The sequence below is a fragment of the Petaurus breviceps genome, unplaced genomic scaffold (genome assembly GCF_028583685.1).
Source record: "Petaurus breviceps papuanus isolate PSGF00001 unplaced genomic scaffold, PetGlider_PUasm1.0 90919, whole genome shotgun sequence".
Lineage (NCBI taxonomy): Eukaryota > Metazoa > Chordata > Mammalia > Diprotodontia > Petauridae > Petaurus > Petaurus breviceps.
Genome location: NW_027187378.1, coordinates 26,621,185 through 26,640,080, shown reverse-complemented (window position 1 = coordinate 26,640,080; position 18,896 = coordinate 26,621,185). Strand labels below are relative to the sequence as shown.

The window sequence follows — 18,896 nt, the reverse complement described above, 5'->3', positions numbered from 1 at the left end:
CTGAACATCAAAGCATATACATATTAATTTAATGTGAAGTACTTTATCAAGTCTTTACAAAATTTCTCTACCTTTTAATTCTCTGCAAATGATATGGGGACATAAGTTGCAGATGGTCTTTTGACAAATACTTATCACTGTGCTTCTGACTTTCCAGTTTTCCACAATGGCTCAGTCGCCTTCTCAACTTCAAACAATTTTGCACCTTCTTTTCCCATTGGTACGAGTCCCTTCTGTGGCCCCCTACACTGGGTACAGACCCAGGTCAATCATACTTCATTCCCCTCCGGACCTGGTCACCATGCTCAGATGTGAATATCTTTTCCTCCTCCTCCACCATTTTTCAGTTTCCTTCTGTGTGTTGTCTTCCCCCATTAGGAATATAAGCTTCTTGAATACTGGGACTGGCTCACTGCCTGTCTGCCAACATGAATACTATAATACAAGAAGACCAAATGCCCCAAAAAGAATGTTTCTTCTTGTCTTTGGATTGATGACACACTCAACTCCACCAGCTGCTTTATTTGATTTTCCAAGAACAGCCTGAAGAACTCTTCCATTTAGCTCTAATTTCATCATAGTTAAATTCAAGTACACAGCAGAGTACATAGCACATAGTAGGTACTGAGTAAATGTTTTGTTAATTGACTGATTGAGATTTAATTTAATAATATTAAGAATGATTCAATTTTATTCCTTTAATAATAGATCTACTTTCCAGTTATTAGGAAAGATGATATAAAGTATGAACCTCTACATAAGTTAATGCTTATAAACTATCTGAAAACTGTGATTCTCAGAACTTTCTGTAAAGTCAACAAGCTTTTATTAAGCTCTCAAGGAATTTTAAATCTATTTGAGAAAACAATCTGTAAAGAACTAAGTGTAAACAAGATATATACAGGATAATTTGGAGATAATCTTTGAGGGAAGGTTCTGTCATTGAGGGGGAATGCAAAGGCTCTTTAAAAATTTTTTTGCACTTAATAATATTTTATTTTTTCCAATTACATGTAAAGACAGCTTCCAGCATTCAGCTTCTCCCTCTCTCCCTCCTGCCCAAGACAGCAAGCAGTCTGATACTGGTTACACATGTACAATCATATTGAGCACAGTTCCCACACTAGTCATGCCATGAAAGAAGAATCAGAACAAAAGGGGAAAACCACATGGGAAAAAAAACAAAACAAAAAAGAAGTGGAAAGAGTATGAGTTGATCTGCATTCATACTCCATAGTTCCCCCTCTGGATGTGGACAGCATCCTGTACCGAGTCCTTTGGGATTATCCTGGATCACTGTATTGCTGAGAAGAGGATAAGTCTTTCATTGTAGATCATCACAGAATAGTACTGTTAGTGGGTACAATGTTTTCCTGGTTCTTCTCACCTCATTCAGCATCAGTTCATATAAGTCTTTCCAGGTTTTTCTGAGATCTACCTGCTCATCATTTCTTAAAGAACAACAGTATTCCATTATTTTCATATACTACAATTTATGCAGCTAATTCCAACTGATGGACATCCCCTCAATGTCCAATTCTTTGAAAGGCTTCTTTTTAAAAGCAAGACTTTAGCTAGGAGTTGATACAAGCAAAGGAAATAGAAGGTGGAGATGAAGAGAGAAAGAGTTCCAGGAATTGAAGACAGTCATTGAAAACACTCATACTCAGGAGAATGAGGGTCCTGTGCAAATAATATTGAGGACACCAGTTTCAAAGATTATGTGAAGGGGAATAAAGTATAAGAAGACTAAAAAGATAGGTGGGTAACAGTTTATGAAGGGCTTTAAAAGCCATACTCAGGATTTTATATTTGATTCTGAAGATAATGGGGAAAGACAGGAGTTCAGTGAATGTGAAGATGGGAGGGTGACAAGATCAGATGTATACTTTAGGAAAATAATTTTGACATCTAAGTAGAAAAGAGACTAGAGTAGAGAGAGCTTTGAGTCAGGGAAACCAACAATCTACTGCAATTAGTCAAGGAGTGAGAAAATGAGGGATTATACCTGGGGCAATCAAAAAAGAAAGGTGTAAATGACAGGACCAGGCAACAGATCTGATATGAGGGTGAAAGAGGGAAAAAGGAGTCAAAGAAAACACCTAGCTTTGAAGCCTGGGTGGTAATAAGTGGGAAAGTGAGGAAGAAAAGAGCATTTAGCAAAAAAAAAAAAAAGATAAGTTCAGTTTTAGGTAGTTTGAGTTTAAGATTTCTACAAGACATATGTTTTGAGATGTCCAAAAGGCAGTTGGAGATACAAGCCTGCGTTGAGGTCAAGAGAAAAGTTATAGCTGAGTAAACAGATCTGAAAATCACCTGCAAAAAAGATGATACCTGAATCCATAGGAGTTGATAGACTCACCAAGCAAAATACTATATTGAAAGAAGATGATGTAGGACAAGGCCTTGTGGAATATTCCCTCTACTGCCACCTTATTAATGTTACTCACTAGAGAAACAAAAGGGCATCATAAAAGACTGAAAATAATTTTGTATTTTTATTTGCATAGGTTTCCATTGCCAAATAATTCATCACCAAATGGTCAATCTACTGGTGATGAACCTTTGCATTTCAACAGGCTAATCTTCAGAAAGCAGGTTAGTTAGTTGTTGTCCTTCATGCTTAAGGATCAAAATGACATCACTATGTTGGGGTCAAAGTACAGTGTGTCTCACCATGGTTGATCAGACTAATATAACTGGGGAAGGCTATACCATGAGTCAGGCACAAACAGTCCTGAACATTTGGGATGAAGATGGCTCTTAATTTGCACATCTCACATTTCTTCTGAACTACTGCAATTCTGCTTTGCTCACAAAGCTTAGTGCCTTCTTTGATGTGGGCACATCACATCAGATAGTCCTGTGCCAGTGACTCCCAATCAATTCCAAAGTTCTTCAGAGAGACCTTGAGAGTGTCCTTGTATCACCACTTCTGACCTCCATGTCACTGCTTGCCTTGTATGAGCTCTCTGTAAAATGGTCTTTTAGGCAAACATACATTTGACATTTTAGCCAGCCCATCAGAGCTGCCTTCTCTGCAGTAGAGTTTGAATGCTTGGCAATTCAGTTTGAGAAAGGATCTCAGGGTTCTGTACCTTATCATGCCAGGTAATCTTCAGAATGTTCCTAAGACAATTCAAATGGAAGCGATTCAGTTTCCTGACATGGTGCTGGTATACTGTCCAGGTTTCACAGTGATACAACAGTGAGGTCATCACAATGTCTCTGTAGACGTTCAGTTTGGTAGGCAGTCTACTACCTCTTCTCCCTCACATTGTGTTTTAGAGCCTCCTAAACAGTGAACTAGTTCTGGCAACACATGTGTGAACTTCTCATCATCTATGTGGACTTTCCTGGAAAGTATACTGCCAATGTAAAGGAATTTATCTACATCATTAAAAAATCTTCATTTGCTATATAACCAATGGTTCTACATAGGAATGGTATGGTGCTGGCTGGTGAGGAACCCATGTATTCTTTTTTTTTTTTTATTAAGCAATTGGGGTTAAGTAACTTGCTCAAGGTTATATGGCCAGTTATTTCTAGGTGTGGTGCTGAGTATCTGAGCCCTGATTTGAACCAGGTCATCCTGACACTGGAGCCGGTGCTCTTACTCACTAAGCCACCTGGCTGCCCCTAAACAATTGGGGTTAAGTAACTTGCTCAAGGTTACACAGCCAGGTGTTTCTGGGTGGGTGCTAAGTGTCTGAGCCCGGGATTCGATCTCCAAGTCATCCCAACATTGGAGCCGGTGCTCTTACTCGCTGTGCTACCTGGCCACCCCGAACCCATGTATTCTTGGTATTAAATGTCAGGAGGCCAAAATTAGAGAAAATAGGAGAGAATCGACTCATACTTTACTGCATTTCAGTCTGAGAGGCTGCACTGAGCTCACAATCATCAAAGAACAAAAAGTAGTGCACCAACTCTCTCTCCACTCTAGTCTTGGCTTGTAGCCTTTTCAAGTTAAATAATCTGCCATCAGTGTGGTAGTTGACTTTGATACCATTTTCATCCTTGTTGAAGTCATCTGACAACATTGTTCAAAATATCATACTAATAAGCATGGGAATAAGCCCACAGGAAAGTATGAGAGCAATGTCTGCTATCCATAACCTATGCAAGCATGCTATCAGGGAAATAATGTACAACACTGATAAACTTCTCCAGGCAACCAAATTCTGCCATAATTTCCAGCAAACTTTCATGACTGACAGTATCAAAGGCCTTGATCAGATCAAAAAACGTTGCATACAGACCTCTGTTCTGCTCCTGGCATTTCTCCTGCAGTTGTCAGATAGAAAACATCACACTGATCATTCCTCAGCCCTTTCTGAAAGCCGTACTGGCTCTTGGATAGATGACCATCTTCCAGGTGAAGGATAAGACTATTCAGGTGAACTCTGGGAAGAATTTTGCCAGCAATGACTAAGAGAGAGACTATCTATGACTATCACAGGGAGAACCTCTTTTCATTCCCTTTACAGAGATGGACAACGAAGGCACCCTTGAACTCCTATGCTCTAGGATTTGAGGGATAATCTCCTTTTGCCATATAACCAAGGATATTTTAGTCAGTATTTATCTGCGCAATGGACCCCCTGCCTTGTAAATCTCCACTGGAAGAGAATCAGCACCACATGCTTTGCCACATGAAATAAGTCTAACAGCATTCAAAACCTCTTCTTTAGCTGGAAGTTTGCTAGGGAGGGATTCACTTCAATCTGAGGTATACAGTCAATGGCTCTAGCTTTGGTTGATGACAGTCACTATGATGACAGAGAACACTATGGAAGTGTTCAGCCCATCTCTCCAGGATCATGTCCTTATCGCTAATCGATGTGGCTCCATCAGCAGTTCTGATGCACCATAGGTCTCTGGCCCACAAAAAGCCTTCCAGGCATCATAAAAGCACTTTGGATTTTTATTATCAGTATAAACCTAAATTTCATTTGCATTCTTACTGAGCCAAGAATCTTGCATCCAAGCTTTGCTTGAACTTAACTTCTGATGGAGTCAAACACTACCTTCTTAGAGACAGACTATCCTGCTGGTAAAACCTGTGGAGTTCTTGTTTTCTGTTTAGCATCTTCTGAATTTCCCCATCATTTTCACCAAACCAATCTTCATATTTGTAAGTGTTTAGGCCCAGATGAGTAAATGTAGTGACCAAAATCTCTAAGAAAAAAAAAAAAAGCACCAAATCTCTGAAAGCTGCCGAATCTTTCCTGCTCCACTGTTGCCAACCATGTGTTGACTCAGCTTTCCCTCCAAGTTAGCAACAAACTGTTCAGCTTGGAGAAACACTCTGATCTATTGACATTAAGTCTTCTGGTTGTCTTACCTTGGGGCCACTGCTTTAGTTGAATGAAAATGCTTAGCCTGGAGAGGATAAAATTATGAGTGGTCCAACACTGCACTGCACATCACTTTAGTCATTCTCACATACCATCTGTGTCTGTCTCTTCTTCTCCTTACAATTACATAGTCTATTAAATACCAATGTTTGCTGGGAGGGTACATCCATGAAATTTTATTGTTTTTAGGTAAATGGAAAAACAGTGTCAGTGATGAGAAGGTCATGAGATGCACAAGTTTTCAGTAGAGTAAGGTATCACTGCTGCTACAGTTTCCGACTCCATTCCTCCCAAGGATCCCTGCCATGTCTGATAGTCTGTAGTTAAATTATAAGTTTATATTCTCTTTCAGCACATTGATGATGAGGGGTCTCCAGTCTTCATAATAATTTATTTTGATCTCCTCAGGGTTCATTATGGTGAGAGCACAGCCACTGATGAATGCATTGTTATGAGCCTGTCATTCATTCCTTTTGAGAGGCATACAAGACTGTTGCCTAGATTAGTTTTGATTGTGAAATCTATGCCAGCTTCATGGCACTCCTCATAATTGTGGTCACTTCAGAAAAATGTGCATCCACTTCTGACTTCAATAAACTAGACTTCATTTGCCAGTCTTGTTTCACTCAGTGATGCTATTTGGATGCAATACCTGCTGAGTTCTCTCACAAGAGTTGTTCATCTTTCAGGTTTATTAGATTAAGTGTTGTCCATAAGTGTGCATACACTGCATGTACCAGTGGTGAGTAGGTATCATCTTTACAAAAGTTTTAGTACATTTTTTTTTTGTTTCAAATAAAGGGCAGGATCCCAACCTGCTGTGCTAAGTAAGTCAGGGTTAAGTGAAGTAGACAATTTTTAGGGCATCATTTCTGGTCCCTTCCTCACTCCAGGAGTTGAGCAGTATGGTCCTTAAAAAAGGCTGCTCAGACACTCAGGGGGACACTGAATCCCACTGCTGCTTCAGTCCAGTGAGAAACTGAGCCTGGGGCCTGGGCTGCTGGTGAGGAGAACTGAGACAACAGTTTCTACTTCATCTGCAGTTGCTGCTTCATCACTTGACTTGTTGCCACAGGACTCTGAGATAGGTTTAAAAAAAAAAAAAGGCAAAATAATATGGGTGGGCATTCTCCAGATCCTCCTCACATGTTCGTTGTTCCTCTGAGCTTGTCTGCAGAGGCTTGCTGTTGCTGTCAGAATGTCTGCTGGAAATGCCAAGATTGGGTACCCAGCCCCTAATTTTATCAAAGCTACCGCTGTTATGTCTGATCGGCAGTTCAAAGCCTTTCTGATTACAAAGGGAAATACGTTGTGTGCTCCTCTACCTCTTGGACTTCACCTTTGTGTGCCCTATGGAGATTATTGCTTTCAGTGATTGAGCTGAAAAATTTAAGAAAATCAACTACCAAGTGATTGGTACCTCAGTGGATTCGTACTTCTGTCACCTTGCTTGGGTCAATATGGTCAAGAAGAATGGTGGACTGGGAGCTGTGAATATCTCATTGTTGTCTGACCCCAAATGCACCATTGCTCAAGATTATGAAGTCTTAAAGGCAGATGAGGGAATTTCATTCAGGGGTCTCTTCATCATTGATGAGAAGGGGATCCTTCGCCAGATCACCACCAAGGACCTTCCTGTGGGCCATTCTGTAGATGAAACTCTTTGGCTTGTCCAGGCCTTCCAGTTCACAGACAAGCATGGCGAAGTATGCCCTGTTGGCTGGAAACTGAGGAGTGACACCATCAAGCCTGACTTTCAGGGGAGTAAGGAATACTTCTCCAAGCAGCAGTGAACTGCTCTCTGCAGCCATGGATGGTTCTCCTCACCCCCCATGGGGCCTGCGTACTCTACTGTCTGCAGGACAAATGTACTTGATCTTCCCCAACCTTTGAAGTGGAAGGCCTTTGTAGCAGGAGCCCAGGCAGCGTGGGATAGCTGGGCATGCCCTATGCTCATGGGGCCTAATTCATCCAGATCATTCCTCCCTCCTGAGGGCAGCAGCCAGCCAGCTGAGCCTACCAGTTCTCTCTCACTCTTAATGACCAAGTGCTGTGTTAACAATGTTTGTACCACAGTCAACTCTTTGGGCTTAAGCTCATCGCATGTTTTGTAGCTCTATTAAACTTATTCTAAGGGGAAAAAAATAATATGGGTGATGTCTTGACTCATGTAGAAATTGGATTTAAGTTAGGCAGAATTGCACAAAGTCATCAGCCTCACTCTTCCAGAGTCACTGGAGTCTAGCAGCAAGACAAAAGTTGAGACAACAGGTGATGGCTCAGGATACTGTGGATTACCTTGGTGTCTTTGATGTCTAACCAAGCTCTACACACTCCATTGCCCCTGCTTCTACCATTTTCATGGCTGTTGCAAGAAATTGTTGTCATCTGCCCATTCCACCAGGGGAAGTTGTCACATGCTTGGGGCAGACACCACTTACTGACAAGTTTGAGGGCTGTTGGTTACCTTCAACCTGGTTTAGTCCATCTGCCAAAACAGTTTACTAGGATGTGGCCACTGTGAATGCCATAGCTTCTTGGAGCCACAGGTGAGAATTAGGTAACCAGGTAGAGAGCAAAGGTGGAAAGCAGCACTGAAAAGAGCTCAGCAGCCTTCACACCAGATGTACTAGTCTTCCCTGAACACTCATACACCTTGTACACTCAGAAAGCAGGTAGAATTGTTATTGAGACTGTCTCAAGGTCATTGCTATTTCTGTCTCTCTCTGTAGTTTCCGTAATGAAATTCACTAAATCATTTTGATGTACAACTAACGTACAGTTTAATTTACCAAATTTTTGCATTCATAAATCCTTTTGTCTCAAAACTAATACTTATTTAGTAAGAAAAACTGAATTTTCACACAGTACTTTTCTTCTTACTGTCATACAGAAAAGTTTATGTACACTTGAGAGATAAGACATGAAGAATTACTTTACAGAATGAAACTGGTATTAATCATGTCCTCTACCACATTTTTACCTAAAAACAAATAGGTGAAAATATAGCTTTTTATTAAATCAGGACAGACAGACTAATCTGCAAGTAACCTTTCAGGAACTAGTTTCTTAAAGATAGCAGTGGTGAACATTACTGCATTCTTACCTAAAATAAGGCAATTGATTACTTCTATTGCATAACATTAAAATATTCTAAGGGTTAAATTAGGAATTAAGAATTTCACTGAGGAGACAGCAATATGCATGTATATAAACAATTCAGAACAATATTTTTCTCAATTAGACAAATAAACAAATATTTTTCTCAATTAAAATGTGGGTTTTTTTCAAATCAATTACTTATTATTTCTTGAACAATTCAATGCTTGTATAGGACCAAACTTTTGTAAGGTATACATAAAATACAGGTAGATCATAATAAGATATTAAAATTTTAGCACCAACCCTAGAGTCAAGAGGACCTGAGTTCAAATCTGACCTCAGACACAACACAAAAACTATCTGTGTGACCTCGGGCAAGTCACTTAACCGCAACTGCCCTCCAGAAAGCAAAAAAAAAAAAAAGATATTAAAATTTTTATGGTACATAAGACCCGCACTCCTCCCCCCAAAAAACCAGAAAGAAGTAAATGAATTTGGTTTTCATCTGGTTGTTAATCAAAAAGTGATTAAAAGTATATTTTTTTATAAAAAGGTTTTCTCTCAAACTTATAAGTGGTCAATTTTTTTTTTTAAAGTTTGTAATAAACTACATAATGGCTAAAAAAAAAAAAAGAATTTCACTGAACTTGTCATAGGGTAGGTACAGAGGTTTCTGCTACCAAGGTACTGCACTTCTGTATCAAATATTACCAAGAAGGCTATATTACCATTAGCTACTAAGGTCAATGACTAAACTAAAGTAAAATGCTTTCTTAGTACAGAGTATCAGATAAAGACCCCAAGAAACAATCGAACTATACTTGAGTGAGACTGAAGGAGAATTTTAGATGAAAAAATAGCATACCAATAAGAATCTACCAGGTAACAATGATTATATTCTTATATACATTTAATAACATAGCACAAAACACCATTTTAATGTGTGACCCTGGGAAACATACTGGATCTTTCTGGATTTCATTTTTCTTAGAAAATGGGCAGGTTGGTCTAGACAACCTCTAAGATGCTTACTATATCAATATTCAGTAATCCTATGGATTATTTTTAAACAAAATTTCATTCTATAACAACTATACATGGAGTCAAAACCAAACATGTATAACAAGTTTTAAAAATATATGTGCAAACAAACAATCCAAGTTTTTGAGACAAGAACTCACTATTTGACAAAAATTGCTGGGAAAACTAGAAAGTAGTTTGGCAAAAATTAGGTAGAGACCAACATCTAACACTATATAGCAAGATAAGGTCAAAAGAAGAATATGATTTAGACGTAAAAAAATGATATCATAAGCAAATTTGGGATATTTTACCTCGCAGATCTATGTATCTGGTAGGTAGTTGTCCTTCAATCACAAAGAGTACCAAAATGCTCAAATCAAGTTACAGTGTGTCCGACTGTGACTGATCAGACCAATATGAGCTCACAATGTCCTACCACAGGTTGAACACAAATAGTTCATGTGAACATTTGCACATCTCATATTTCTTTTGAGCTGTTTAAATTCTACTTTGCTCACAGAGCACAGCGCCTTTTCTGATACGGGCATGCCATGCTGAGTCAGTGTCTCCCATGTCGTCACACAATCAATTCCAAAGTTCTTAAGAGAGACCTTGAGAGTGTCCTTGTATCACTTCTTCTGACCACCATGTAAGCACTAGCCCTGTGTGAGTTCTCCACAAAACAGTCTTTTTGGCAAGCATATGGTTTGCATTTGAACAACATGACCAGCCCATCAGAGTTGTGCTCTCTGCAGTAGAGTTTGAATGCCTGGCAGTTTAGTTTTATTTTATTTTATTTTTAAGCAATCGGGGTTAAGTAACTTGCTCAAGGTTACACGGCCAGTTATTTCTGGGTGTGGTGCTGAGTGTCTGAGCCCGGGATTCGATCTCCAGGTCGTCCCAACACTGGAGCCGGTGCTCTTACTCGCTGAGCCACCTGGCTGCCCGTGGCAGTTTAGTTTAAGGAAGGACCTCAGTGTCTGGTATCTTAAGCTGCCAGGTGATCTTCAGGATCTTCCTAAGACAATTCAAATGGAAGCTAGATCAGTTTCCTGGCATGGCACTTGGTATACTGTCCAGGTTTCACAGACATACAATATTGAAGTCAGCACAGTGGCTCTGTAGACCTTCAGTTTGGTAGTCAGTCTAATATTATGCTTTCTCTCCCCCACTTTCCTTCAGAGCCTCCCAAACACTAAGCTAGCTCTGGCAATGCATGGGTCAACCACATTATCAACGTGTATATCTCAGAAAGCACACTACCAAGGAAAGTGAACTTATCTGCAGCATTTAAAAATTCTCTATTTACTTGAAATGATGGTTCCACGTAAGGATGATGTGGTGGTGGCTGATGGAGCACCTTTGTTTTCTTGGTGTTAATTGTTAGGTTAAAATTAGCACAAGCAGCAGAGACCTGATCCATACTTTGTTGCATCTCACCTTCAGAGGTTACAATGAGTGCACAATCATCTGTAAACAGAAAATCATGCACCAATATTCCTTCTACTTTGGTCCTGGCTTGTACACTTTTTAAATTGAAGAATTTACCATCAGTGCAGTAGCTGACCTTGATGCCATGTTTGTCTTCATTAAAGGTGTTTTTACAAGATGGCTGAAAACACCATGCTAAAAAGCATGGGAGCAAGCATACAGCTTTATTTCACTCCATTGGTTACTGGGAAAGCACAAGAGCACTGTCCATTATCCAGAACCTGGGAAAGCGTGATCTCATGAAACTGATGTACAACAGATAAAATTTCTCCAGGGAATCAAATTCTGAAATAATTTTCCATAAGCCCTCATGACTGACAGTATCAGAGCCCTTGGTCAGGTCTACATATGTTATGTACAGACCTCTGTTCTGCTCCTGGCATTTCTCTTGGAGTTGTCAGGCAGCAAACACCACGTCTACCATTTCCCAACCCACACTGGCTCTCAGGTAAATAACCATCTTTCAGGACCAGCCTATTAAAGAGGACTCTAGCAAGCCAGCAATGACTAAGAGAGAAACCCCCACTGTGATTGTCCCAGGACAATCTATTTCCTTTACCTTTATAGAGAGGAACAAAGGAGGAATTCTTGAACTCCTAGAGAATAATCTCCTCCTGCATATAACCTGGAAAGTTTCAGTTAGTTTTTGTACGAGCAATGGACCCCCTACCTTGTAAATCTCAGCTGGAATAGAATCAGCATCAGGTGTTTTGCCACATGAAAGGAGCCTAATGACATGTAAAACCTCTTCAATTGGAACTTCAGCTAGGGAGGGACTTCAACTTGAGGTAAACAGTCAATGGCTTCAGCATTGATTGATGATGGTTTGTTGAGCACACTATGGAAATAAGTGTTCAGGCCATGTCTTTAGGATCATGTCCTTATCACTAATCAATGTGGCTCCATCAGCACTGAATAGTTCAGGTAAACCATAGGTCTTTGGCTCATAAATAGTTTTCAGGACATCATAGAAGCACTTTGGATTGTTACTATCATCATACAACTGAGTTTCACCTGCCTTCTTACTTTGCCAAGAATCCTGCATCTCTCTAAGCTTTGGTTCCACGTTATTTTTGATGAAGTTAATTGCTGCCTTTTTAGAGATGGATGAACTGTCCTGCTGCTAAATCCTAAAGAGTTCTTGTTTTTCACTGAACAACTTCTGAATTTTCCCATCACTTTCATCAAACTAGTCTTGATGTTTGCGAGTGTTCTGACCCTGATGAGCAAATGCAGTGCTGTACACCAAATCTCTGAATGCTGCCCACTCCTTTTCTGCTCCATTGTTGCCAACTGTGTGTTGGCTCAACTTTCCCTCCAAGTTAGCAACAAACTGTTTCTGCTCAGACAAGATCTGATGACATTAATTCTTCTGGTAGTCATTTTGCCTTGGGGGCACAACTTTTGCTGAATGTGAATATTTAGCTTGGAGAGGATAAGTCTATGATCAGTCCAGTCCTTTGTGCCAGACACTGCCTTCCTCACTCTCACATCCTATTTATCTCATCTCCTTACAATCACACAGTCTACTAAATGCCAATGTTTGCTGTGAGGGTGCATCCACGCAGTTTCATTGCATTTAGGGAAATGGAAGACAGTGTTGGTGATGAGAAGATCATGAGATGTACAAATCTTCAGTAGTAAGTGATCACTGCTGTTGCTGTTTCCAATTCCATTCCTCCCTAGGACTCCCTAGAAAATCTGGCAGTCTGAGCCTCTCTAGCATTAAAATCACCCAGAATTAAGCTTGTCCATATTGATGATAAGGGTCTCCAGGTCTTCATAAAATGTTTCTTTGACCCCATCGTGGCTTGTCATGGTGGGAACACAGGCACTGATGATGGTGGCATAATGTTTTCCTGCAAGTGGCAATTGCATTGTCATGAGACTGTGTCTTTCAGGTCCGTTGGATTTTGTGTTGTCTACAAGTGTGTGCACACATCATGTACTGATGCTAAGTGGAACTGTCTTTGAAGACATTTTTTATTCATTTTTGTTGTTGTTTTGACTGCTGGGTGGAATTCCCACCTGCCACAGTAATCAGGCCAAGGTTGGTATAAATGGACAATTTTTAGGAAACCTTTCTTAGCTCCTTCCTCACACCAGGAAGTGAGCAGTGTGATCCCTAAAAGGCTGCTCAGACAACCAACAGAGGTACTGAATTCCATTGCTGCTTTCAGTGAATAGATAACTCTATGGCCTAGGCCACCTTTGTGCAGGGTTGTGACTACAGCTCTCAGTGTATCCACACCTGCTGCTTCATCACTTACCTGTTGCCACAGGTCTTTGAGATAGGTAAAACTGGTAAAATGGTATGGTAATATGGATTCATGCATAAATTGGATTTAAGTGAGGCAGAGATGCATAAAATCACTGGCCTCACACTCTCCTTCCAGAGTCATCACAGTTCAGTGACAGGACAGAGTTAAGATGACTAGTGATGGCTCAAGATGCAGTGGATGACCTTGGCCTCTTTGATGTTTAACCAAGCTCTAAGTGCTCCAGAGTACCTGCTTTAGCTGCCTTCATGGCTATTGGGAAAAATTGTTCTCATCTACCCATTTCACCAGGGGAAGTCTTAACATGCTTGGGGTAGACACCCCTCTAACGTACCGATGGGTCTGAGACCCCTCAGTTACCCTCAAACTGGTTTAATCTGTCTGCTGAAACAGTTTACCATGGTGTGGCCATTGCTCAGGCTGCAGTTTCTTGAGGCTACAGGTGGAAAAAATGGATAAAGGAATAACTTATGACCAAACAAAAGACAGAGAGCAATATGTGATGTAAAATGGACATTTTTGATTGCATTATAAAGTTTTTGCATAAAAAAACCCCCAATGCAACCAAGATTAGGAGAAAAGAAGGCAACTAGGGAAAATTCTTTTTGTAACAAGTTTCTGTGATAAAGGACTCATTTCTCAAGTACATACAGACCTGAGCCAAATTTTAGAAATACAAGTCATTCCCCAATTGATAAATGGTCAAAGAAAATGAACAGGGAGTTTTCAGAAGAAATCAAAGCTAACTATAGTTATGTGAAAAGATGTTTTAAATCACTACTGATTAGAGAAATACCAATTAAAACAACTCTGAGGTGCCACCCTTACACCTATCAGATTGGCTAATATGAGAGAAAAGGAAAATGACAAATGTTGGAGGAGATGTGGAAAAATTGGAACATTAATGCAATACTGGTGGAATTTTGAATGGATCCAACCATTCTAGAGAGGAATTTGGAAATACCATTACAATGTTTGTATCCCAAAGAGATTAAAAAAAAAAAAAAGGATAAGGACCTATATGTATAAAAATACTTATAGTAGCTTTTTTTTGTAGTAGTGAAAAACTGGAAACTGAGGAAATGCCCATCAATTGAGGAACGGCTGAACAACTGGTACTCTATGATTGTGATGGAATACTATTGTGCTGTAAAAAATGACAAGCAAGATGCTTTCAGAAAAACTTGTGAAGACTTATATGAACTGATACAAAGTGAAGTGAGTAGAACTAGGAGAACATTGTACACTGCAGTATTTTATGATAATCAACTGTGAATGACAGCGATTCTCAGGAATACAATGATCCAAGACAATTTTTTTTTGTTTTGTTAAAGCAATTAGGGTTAAGAAACTTGTCCAAGGTTACACGGCCAGTTCTTTTTTGTGTGGGTGTTAAGTATCTAAGGCCAGAACCGATCCGGGGTCCTCCCATCTCCGAGGCCAGCACTCCTACTGCACCACCTAGCCGCCCCAATCCAAGACAATTTTAAAGAGTTTCTGATGAAACATGCTATCCACCTCCAGGGAAAGAACTAATGGAGTCTGAATGCAGAACAAAGCATTAAGAATTAAAATATGATGTTAAAAATCACAAGCAAATGGGGGCAGCTAGGTGGCACAGTGAATAGAGCACCAGCCCTAGAGTCAGGAGGACCTAAGTAAATATCCGGCCTCAGACACTTGACATACTTACTAGCTGTGGGACTTCAGGCAAGTCACTTAAACCCAATTGCCCTCCAAAAAGAAAAAGCAAAAAAAATTACAAGCAAATGATAAAATTCTGTAGAAACTGAACATTCATAAACTATTTAAAACCTGGAATCACGAAGTGATTTTTCAGAAACTATACAGATGAATCCTAGGTTGTGATCAGTAGAAGGGATTTATGGGTAAGTTTGTATCATTCCAGCAATTCCCTATTCCACTTAATTCTGTCTGAGTCAAGTGCTACTTGACCACTGATCGTATATTGGGCAAGGTTGATATTGGCATAAGTTCCAGTGATGCTGGCTATCAATGTATAATTTCACTGTTTTCATCTAAGCCCCATTCATCAAAAACATCTCCCTGATTTCGGGGCTTTGATGTTTAATTATGCAGTCACTTAAGTAATTTCGAATGGTGAGTCCATGAGAAGCAATCTGAGTACACATAATAAACATGCCCAATAGTCTTTCACCTCAAGAGAACTGAATTAAATGCCACTGAATCTGGTGCTGCCATATGTCATGGGAAATAAAACATTACAGTGTCAAACTAATGGTGCTAGGTGAACTCTAAAGGTGGTTCTTTCAAGCCACAGCTGAAGTACATGGACAGAGGAATGAGGGATGAAATGCACTCTCTGTCACTGACTATGCTATGCCTGTCCTGATAACTTGCAAAAATGACTGGAGAGTTCCAGGGCTTGAGTTAGAATAAAGCAATCATGCCTTTTGAGGGAAATGAGGAGAAAGTCTCCAACATGACCATGAATATTTGTTTAATACACTCAATGATGGATTGTGGGATGCCAGTAATAGTGACAGACTGCTCTGTTGAATTGGTAGCCAGTCATAAAACATTTATTAAGTGTCTGCTCTATGCCAGGTATTGGGCTAATAAGCACATATTCCTCAGCTACTTGGAACTAAGCCCTGTATTCTCTCTTATTTCTTTATTTTTGCATCCTTTTTTCCCACTAAAGAAAGAATCATGCTGGTTAACAGGGACTACAAGCCTTAAGAATGATGGGGGTAGTGGGAAGTTACATCCATTGGGGGCTGTAGCATTGTTCATAGAACTACAGACGTCCTCTTTCTGTTTGTCAATGAAAAGTTTTAAAGATGGTGGGTCCCGTAACATAGTAATTATGTTCTCAGGACAATTCCTTTATGGGATGGTGATATACTATTCTCTTTATGCATCTTTTTTTCATAGGTTCTTCTTACTTTTTTATAATGCTTCCAACTTCCTTTCCATTTCCAAGTAGCCAGATGGTTACTTTTAATTCACTTTAAAACACACTGATGTCCTTGTTGAGAAATGTTCTGAGAATTGTCTTTGTAAAGTGTTCAAGATCAAGGCAGGTATGAAGGGAATGAAGGGGAAAGGCAGGAGCTGGTGGTAAAGTGAAGGATCAGAGTGAGGATGGAATCATAGGGGTGGATGGGATGACAAGGTATAATCAAGAGTAGGCAGAATAGGAAGGAGGAAGATCAATTCTGATCTGTTGGAAAGCACATGTTTGACCTATAGCTCTTGCGGATCTGGATAATTACAACTTTCTAAATACCTGAGATTTTAATGTAGTATATAAATTTGGGATACATGAAAAAAATCAAATTAAAAAAGAAATTAAGTTTGTAAAGGATGGTACCAAGAATAGAATCTGACTTCTAAGGTTGGATAGATGGGATCTTAAGAGATTATCTACTCCTATTTACTCTTTAAAGGATGAAGAAACTGAAGCCCAAGGAAGTGAAATGAAATGACAAATCACACATTTAGTATTTATGACTGGAAGTGCTCTGGAGAGAAATCTTTTCAGTGCAATACCCTCATTTTACAGATAAAGATACTGAAGTTCAGAATAATAAGGTCCCTTGTCCAAGGTTACACAAATAGTTTTAAAGCTTCAAGTGGAACCCAGACCCTCTGTTGACAAATCCAGGGCTCTTTTCATGATATCACACTATCTCTGAGAAGTGATTAAAACCCAGATCACCAGATTCCAAGCCCAGAGCTTTTTCCTATGTGGAACTCCGCCCAAACCATCAAGTTTTAAAAATTAAAGAAGGAAAAATAAATATTTGACATTTATTAGATTATAAAACTATCTCCTCTCCCCAACATAAATAATGGATACTTCAGGTGAAAAAAAATTAATCAAGTAATTTTAAAAACCTTACATGAAAAAGATTTGGCATTTGGCCCAAAAGAGGCCCTCAATGAGTTAAAAGATCTTCCTTTTCTACTTTATAAAATTCTCAGAATATCATTTCAAGGTCCTATTTAATTAACTGGGGGTTATAATACAACTGACACTGTTAAAATGCTCACAATATAATGTCATCACTTCAACTGATGGATGCCCTGTTTATCTCCCTTCAAAAAAAAGGCCAACAACTACATGAGTGGCTAGGCTTGACCATCTTTTAAACCGGAGAATAAAACCAAATGTCTGAGGTAGGTATATACTGACCTTGTTAAAAGGCCATTACATCCAATGAATAGAATGAGTAAGCTACTATATAAGTTTTTATGATAACACCTACTCTTTAGAACCAAAACTCAAAACTATGATTTTTACTTAAATGTGATATTAATAATCAGAAATTTAGTTAAGTTTAAAATATGTTAAAAGAGAGGTGGGAAAAGAAGTCAGGTAAAATTGAAATTTACTCCTGAGCATGAGAAACAACTAAAGCAACAGTTTGCTTATAACTTTATCGTCATCAGGTAAATCATATGCATGTTTCTTCAGACTTCAGACAAGGCAACCTTCTTTAGCTAAATTTAGATTAAACACATTATTAAATTATATAAATTAAACACATTAGTAATAGTTGTTTTTACCCTTCCTTAAAGAAGCACAGCAAAATGAAAATAAAGGAACTTACAGAAAATTAATGGGTACTTACACCACTGGAAAGGAGCTGAGCATACTTTACATGAGGAGGGGAAGTCAAAATGCTTCTTGAAGTCTGTCAGTGTTATTTACCATTCTGCAGTATAAAAACAGAAAATTCAGAAATAATTAACATTTGCTCAAAAGCATTTCATTTCACTTTTAAAAATTAATTATATAAGGATGATCTCAGTGTAAAACAGTCAACTAGGTTTCAAATAAATTAGTTTTTCACTTTACATGGGAGCATTTGGTAGAAGGACTTTTTAAAAATCACCCTCTAAAGACAAATTGGGTATTTAACTTTCTAAATCACTCAACTGGGAAAAAATGTCTACTTCCTTAGAATTAAAATTACAACATGCATAATACTTTTAATTATAAGGGTAAGAGGGATATTATTTAAACCTGGAATATAACATATATTACAGTACTGTTTACATATGTTTGCTCAAAACTTTTGAAGATGATGAAAAATTTACAGAAGGGTAAAGTTTTGAAAGTTTATTCCCATCTTCCAAGTCTATCATCTCCTCTGACTTCCAAGTCCAATCATATACTAGCTTCCAAATCATTCTGACTTCTTTTTCAAAGAAATAAATACTGGGTTCACAGCCTTATTCTTCACTTGCAATTCCTCCTAGTCACCTGGTCTTACAATTTAGGCGTCATCCTCAACTCCCCATGCTTTCTCACCCCTCTGTTTCCAATCTGTTGCCAAGTCTGTTAATTTTACTTCATAACTTCTCTCATATATATCCCTTCTCATCACCCTGCTATAGACCCTCATCATCTCCTGCATGGACTATTGCAATAGGCTGCTGGCTGCTCTCCCTGCCAGAAGTCTCTTCCCCACTCCAGTCCATCCTTTATTCAGATGTCAAAACAATCTTCCTGAAACACAGGTCTATGTAACTCCCCTACTCAATAAACTCCAGTGGCTCCCTATTACCTCCAGAACAAAATATAATCCTGTGTTTAGTGGTCAAAATCCTTTATCTCATCATCCCTACCTTTGCAGTCTTCTCCTTA

General features: G+C 39.1%; 1 protein-coding gene and 1 pseudogene across 7 annotated transcripts in view; one reads left to right on the top strand and one right to left on the bottom strand.

The window, feature by feature from the left end:
* Positions 1–18,896, bottom strand: part of HMBOX1 (homeobox containing 1) — a 288,374-nt gene that overhangs the window by 168,737 nt on the left and 100,741 nt on the right. For all 7 annotated transcript variants that reach the window (XR_011165992.1, XM_069075647.1, XM_069075649.1 and 4 more), the window contains one exon: positions 17,878–17,961. Coding sequence is in view for 6 of the 7 variants with exons in the window: in XM_069075647.1 (XP_068931748.1) it covers positions 17,878–17,900 (23 nt within the window). In the remaining variant the exon portion in view is untranslated. The remainder of the gene's footprint in view (positions 1–17,877; positions 17,962–18,896) is intronic.
* Positions 1,493–9,964, top strand: LOC138152011 (peroxiredoxin-1-like; annotated as a pseudogene).